Source organism: Crotalus tigris, unplaced genomic scaffold (genome assembly GCF_016545835.1).
Source record: "Crotalus tigris isolate CLP2741 ecotype Arizona unplaced genomic scaffold, ASM1654583v1 scf7180000021643.52994198:917841, whole genome shotgun sequence".
NCBI classification, from domain to species: domain Eukaryota; kingdom Metazoa; phylum Chordata; class Lepidosauria; order Squamata; family Viperidae; genus Crotalus; species Crotalus tigris.
Window position 1 is genome coordinate 668249 of NW_024098611.1, and position 6752 is coordinate 675000.

A 6752-nucleotide genomic window follows, 5' to 3' on the forward strand; every position below is an offset into this window, starting at 1 on the left:
TGTGAGTTCCAGTCCCGTTTCAGGCATGACGGGATTGGCATGGGCCAATCACCAGGAGACATTGAATTCTAGTCCACACCTTAGACATGAAGGCTGGCTGGGTGACTATGAGTAAATCACCAGGAGATGGTGAGTTCTAATCCCGCCTTAGACATGAAATCTGTCTGGGTGACTTTGGGCTAATCACTAGGAGATGGTGAATTCTAGTCGTACCTTACACATGAAGCCCAGGTGGATGACTTTGGGCTGATCACTAGGAGACGGTGAATTCTAGTCGTACCTTACACATGAAGCCCAGGTGGATGACTTTGGGCTAATCACTAGGAGATGGTGAATTCTAGTCGTACCTTACACATGAAGCCCAGGTGGATGACTTTGGGCTGATCACTAGGAGACGGTGAATTCTAGTCCTGCCTAAGGCACAAACGTCAGCTGAATGACATTGCGCCAGTGACCGGGAACCGGTGAGTTCTAGTTTTGCCTTAAGTATGAAAGCCAGCTGAACGACTTTGGGCCAATCAATCTCTCTCAGCCCAATGCTGTGATTGTGATTGTGGAGAAACTAAGGGGAAGAAGAAGTCATGTTTGTGTGTTCGCTTCCTGGAGTTGTTTGTAAAAATAATAAAGGCGGGAACTAAATAAAGTAAATAACAAATGAAATGAATGAATAAGTAACGCACTAAATAACGAGGTAAATAACCCAAAGAATAGCAAAATAAACAACCAGAAGAATCACCAAAAGAATAGCAAAATAAATAACAAAAAAAGAATAACCCAAAGAAGAGCAAAATAAATAACCAAAAGAATAACAAAATAAATAACAAATACAATAAATAACTTGATGCTGCACCCTTGGTCAGAACTGGCCCGTGGCTTCCAGCAAGGCTGGACCTGGAAAACAAATAGTCCAGTCCTTACTCACCAGCTTCTTGATCTGAGTAGTTGGCTTTTATTCACTGATTAAATTTATATCCCGCTTATCAGCCTGCCCAGCATTTGGAAGCTGTAGGGCTGCCCTCTAACCCGAACTGACCTTTCCTATTCATCCTTCCCCTTCATTCTGTTTTGATTTGCAGGACGGGAAAGGCTTTGGGTTCGGAGAACTGGTCTGGGGGAAGATCAAAGGCTTTTCTTGGTGGCCGGCCATCGTGGTGTCCTGGAAGACCACCTCCAACCGCCAGGCGGCCCCCGGCATGCGCTGGGTGAAATGGTTTGGGGACGGAAAGTTTTCGGAGGTGAGGGGCGTGGAAGGGGAGGTGGGCTGGCTGGGAAGAGGGTCAGCCCCTTGGCTCTCTCATCGGACGAATCTACCATTTTCTTAGCCGTGGTTTGTGGAATAGAAAGGCAACCAGCTGGGTTCGGATACATTAAACACAGGGGTCTTCAAACGTGGCCCTTTGATGACTTGTGAACTTCAACTCCCAGAATTCCTCAACCAGCCTCCATTTTGTTTGTTAGATTTAAGGCAGGGTCTTCAAACGTGGCCCTTTGATGACTGGTGGACTTCAACTCCCAGAATTCCTCAACCAGCCTCCATTTTGTTTGTTAGATTTAAGGCAGAGTCTTCAAATGTGGCCCTTTGATGACTAGGGGACTTCAACTCCCAGAATTCCTCAACCAGCCTCCATTTTGTTTGTTACATTTAAGACAGGGTCTTCAAACGTGGCCCTTTGATGACGTGTGGACTTCAACTCCCAGAATTCCTCAGCCAGCGTGCCTGGCTGAGGAATTCTGGGAGTTGAAGTCCACACGTCATCAAAGGGCCAAGTTGGAAGACCCCTGCTATAGAATATATGGCAGGTATGAGTATTTTGAGGAAATCTTGAAGGAACATTCTGGAAAAAAAGAGTAGAGAGAGGCCTAGTTCAGATTTTTGTTGGCCGTTTTGTGACTCCGTGGCTGGAAGAGAGGTAATTATCACTAAATGTAGAACAAGGGTAAGATTTCTGCCTTTTTCCCCCCTCATAAAGAATCTAATATAGGTATGTAGTCCTAAACCAGGGGTCTTCAAAGGTGGCCCTTTGATGACTGTTGGACTTCAACTCCCAGAATTCCTCAGCCAGGCATGCCTAACTGAGGAATTCTGGGAGTTGAAGTCCACCAGTCATAAAAGGTCCACATTTGAAGACCCCCTGCGTGAAACCACAAATTGTGGTTTGCAAATCGCTGTTTGTAACCAAACCGCATTGCGGAACCCAACCGTAAGCAATTTTCAAACTCCCCAATGTATTTTTCATATATTTTTCAAGAAAGCTTGCAGTCGGTTTATTGACTTTGAGAATAAATTGTACGGAAAAGTGCTTTTGCTTTTCAAGTCATGACCAGAATCCAGGAAGCAGGGGTGTGTGTGTGTGTGGGGGGTGTCTCTGGAAGTTAAAGTCCACCAGTCATAAAAGGGCCAAGTTTGAAGACCCCTGCAATAACTCATCTCAGAAATGCGGGGGAAATTCACAAGTTGATCCCTAGCCAGGAGAACATCACCTGGTTGATCCTCTGTTTCTCCAAATAGAGGCGCCACCAGATCAATCCCAGATTTAGGGAGTTGAGGATGCTACCGTGGGGAGGGCTCTTTTCTGGAACGGCGGGGATAAAGGGACGAAGATTGACCAGCCCTTGTCTCCTCGTTGCAGATCTCCGCTGAGAAATTGGTGGGGCTGGTGAACTTCCAGGACCATTTTAACCCCACCACGTTTCAGAAGTTGGTGTCCTACCGGCAATCCATTCTCCACGTTTTGGAGGTGAGAAGGGGGTGGGTGCAAAGGTGGGTTAGCATGAGAGATGGTGGTTTAGCATGTGGATGACGGGGTGATGCCTATCGGGCACAGAATGGGTAGCTGTAAGCCATTTGGCATCAATGTAGGTAGCATCTGTGGGCTCATTGATGCGCTATTGTTCTCTTGCAGATGTTTCATGACTCAACTAGGGAATATCAGTGCTGGAAGGGAATGGGATATGTGAAATGTAGGGGAGGAGGAGGAGGAGGAGGAGGAGGAGGAGGAGGAGGAGGAGGAGGAGGAGGAGGAGGACTGTGGAGTCCTTGGTGCTCTCTGAGCTTGGTGGATTTCTTGCAGACATTTCATGATCCAGCTAGGGAACATCATCAGTGCTAGAAGGGAGGAGGAGGAGGATAGGAACCTTGGTGATCACTGCCTTGGTGGTTTTTTTTGCAGACATTTCATGACCCAACCAGATAATAGGTGGAAAATAAGGGGAGGAAAAAGTATTAGGCCTCTTTGCCACCTTGCGTTATTTGTAAAAATAACAAAAGGCAGGATAGAATAAATAAAATTAAACAAAAATGAAACAACACTCCCGCCAAGATGGACAGGGCAAGTCACTAGTATATAAACAGGGAGCAAAGGACGTTCCCTTCTAGCACTGATGCAGTTATCTAGTTGGGTCATGAAACGTCTGCAAGAAAACCACCCAGCTCAGAGAGCATCAAGGACTCCACAATCTTCCTCCTCCTCTCCACAATCCCACCTCCCTTCTAGCACTGATGATGTTCCCTAGTTGGTTCATGAAACGTTTGCAAGGAAAGCACCAAGTTCAGAAAGCACCAAAGAATCCACACTTGTAATCCTCCTCCTCCTCCTCCTCCTCTTCCTCCTCTTCCTCCTCTTTCTCCTCCTTGCCCCCCCTTCTAGCATTGATGATGTTCCTTAGTAGGGAAATGAAGTCTGCAAGAAAGCCACCAAACTGAGAGCCCCAAGGACCTCACAATCCTTTTCCTCCTCCTCCTCCTCCTCCTCCTCCTCCTCCTCCTCCTCCTCCTCCTCCCCTTCCAGCACTGGTGATGTTCCCTAGTTGGGTCACAAAACATCTGCCGGAAAACAACCCCGCTCAGAGAGCACCCAGGACCCCACAGTTCAACCCAAAGCTACAGATGGATGCTTGGCTGCAACAAAATCACCTTTGATTGCCTTTGGGTGGACATTCCTTCCTCTTAATTTATTGACCTATTTTTATGCGATTTTTGTGTACGTTGCCAGATTCAAACTCACTCCAGCTGGGCCGTAGAGCAGCGCTTCGAAACCCATCCTTGCTGACACCTCCGCTAAAAAAAAACCCCAAAAGACTGGGACCCTTGTCTGGGTGGGATTTGGGTAGATCCACCCTGCAGGGTAGATGGCACTGCGAGTGGGGAGGGGGCTTCCAGGCGCTTCCTCCAGGCTCTGAGCCCCCAGCCCCAATCCTTTGTGACCAAAATCCTTGCCACGGCAGGTCGCCAGCAGCCGCGCTGGGAAGACTTTCTCCAGCGTCCCTGGGGAGTCCCTGGACGAGAAGCTGAAGCCGATGCTGGATTGGGCCACCCAGGGATTCAAGCCCGCCGGAGAAAAAGGCCTACGGCCCCCCAAGACATCTAGTAAGACCCCCCCCCCAGCAAAGGGCAGCTGGAATTGTTGGCTGTGACTACAGGGGACTGGGAATTGGCGATGCTGCCGACTTGCTCCTTGGGCTCAGCTGGGGTTTGGGCTGTGTGCTGCGTCCACCGGGGCCCTTTAAAAATGGATGATTGATTCTGGGAATTGGGAATTGATTATAAGCAATTGTGGGTGCCGGGAATGGATGCTAGGTGATGATACGACTATCGCAGTGGTTCTCAACCTTTTTAATGCCGCGACCCCCAACCATTGTAAGTCGAGGACTACTCAACTGGTGCAGCACCGTTTGCAGAATGGGACTTTTGGCAGGCTCAGCAGGGCAGAGACAGCCTGGACAATTCCTATTGGCTTTTGAAAGCCAATAGAATTAGACTCTTTCAAAAGCCAATAGAATAAAAGGGAGTAGCACAGCTAAGGAAAAGGGGGAAAAAATGGCGGACTGCATTGTTTGGCGACCCCCGTGAAATGGTCGTTCGACCCCAAATGGGGTCCCGACCCACAGGTTGAGAACCACTGGACTATCGGCAATAATGGGAATGGATTGTAGGCGAATATATGATTAAAAGTGAAACTGGGAGCAGATTGGAGGCAATTATGGGTGCCGGGAATGGATGCTGGGTAATTATACGATTATATAGGCAATAATGGGAATTGATTGTAGGTGATTATATAAAGGTGATATTGGGAATTGGTTCTAGGCAATTAGAGGCACTGGGAATTGATTATAGATGATATGATTATAGGTGAAGCTGGGAATTGATTATAGCAGTGGTTCTCAACCTTTTTAATGCCGCGACCCCCAACCAGTCGTAAGTCGAGGACTACTCCACCGGTCGTAAGTCGAGGACTACTCAACTGGTGCAGCACCATTTGCAGAATGGGACTTTTGGTGGGCTCAGCAGGGCAGAGACAGCCTGGACCATTCCTATTGGCTTTTGAAAGCCAATAGAATTAGACTCTATTCAAGAGAGTCTATTCTATTGGCTTTCAAAAGCCAATAGAATAAAAGGGAGTAGCACAGCTAATGAAAAGGGGGAAAAAATGGCGGACTGCGTTGTTTGGCGACCCCCGTGAAATGGTCGTTCGACCCCAACTGGGGTCCCGACCCACAGGTTGAGCACCACTGGATTATAGGCATTTATAGGGAATTGATTGCAGGTGGATTATACAATTATAGGAAATATTGACAATTGATTATAGGCATTTATAGACACTGGGACTTGATTATAGGGGATTTTACGATTATAGGTTTAAACCGGGAATTGATTGTAGGTGTGCCTGCAGGATAGAGGGGTCCAAAGAGTCAAGATGGGGTCTGCCACAAGCCCATTTATGCCGGGACCCTTTCTGACCTGCAGACCCCGTTCCATAAGCATCAGTTTGGACCTAAAAGTTTCGACTTGCACGGATTTGACCGATTGTGGCTTAGGAGTTGGTAGATTCAAGCTAGTCTGTCTCCCTTGCTAACAGCAGAGGTGCCTGGCCCAAATCACGGGGGTGAGGGGAGCAGGGGGGGCCTTGCCAGCAATTCCTCATCTCAGCTTTCTCCTTGGGGGAAATTGCCTGGCATCTGACCTCTGCTGCCTTTTAAATCTCTCTCTCTCTTTCTTTCTCTCTCTCTCTCTCTCTCTCTCTCTCTCTCTCTCTCTATCTTTATCTCTGTCTACTATCTGTCTGTCTGTCTGTCTCTCTCTGTTTGTGTGTCTATATCTCTATCTCTGTCTACTATCTCTCTCTCTTTCTCTCTCTCTGTCTGTCTATCTATCTATCTATCTATCTATCTATCTATTTCTCTCTCTATCTTTATCTCTGTCTACTATCTGTCTGTCTCTCTCTCTGTGTCTATGTCTCTATCTCTGTCTACTATCTCTCTCTCTCTCTTTCTCTCTCTGTCTGTCTATCTATCTATCTATCTATCTATTTCTCTCTCTATCTTTATCTCTGTCTACTATCTGTCTGTCTCTCTCTCTGTGTCTATGTCTCTATCTCTGTCTACTATCTCTCTCTTTCTCTCTCTGTCTGTCTATCTATCTATCTATCTCTCTATCTATCTATCTCTCTATCTATCTCTCTATCTTTATCTCTGTCTACTATCTGTCTGTCTGTCTCTCTCTCTGTTTGTGTGTCTATCTCTCTATCTTTATCTCTGTCTACTATCTCTCTCTCTCTCTCTCTCCCCCCTCTCTGTCTATCTCTATCTTTATCTCTGTCTACTATCTCTCTCTCTCTCTCTCTCTCCCCCCTCTCTGTCTATCTATCTCTATCTATCTTTATCTCTGTCTACTATCTGTCTGTCTGTCTCTCTCTGTTTATGTGTCTATCTATCTCTATATCTCTGTCTACTATCTGTTTCTCTATGTCTGTCTC

At 46.9% G+C, this 6752-nt stretch overlaps 1 protein-coding gene across 3 annotated transcripts in view; it reads left to right on the plus strand.

The window, feature by feature from the left end:
* DNMT3B (DNA methyltransferase 3 beta) overlaps positions 1–6752 on the plus strand; it is a 38260-nt gene that overhangs the window by 6851 nt on the left and 24657 nt on the right. For all 3 annotated transcript variants that reach the window (XM_039318904.1, XM_039318906.1, XM_039318905.1), the window contains exons 5-7: positions 1077–1235; positions 2631–2738; positions 4225–4366. In XM_039318904.1, the coding sequence (XP_039174838.1) occupies positions 1077–1235; positions 2631–2738; positions 4225–4366 (409 nt within the window). The remainder of the gene's footprint in view (positions 1–1076; positions 1236–2630; positions 2739–4224; positions 4367–6752) is intronic.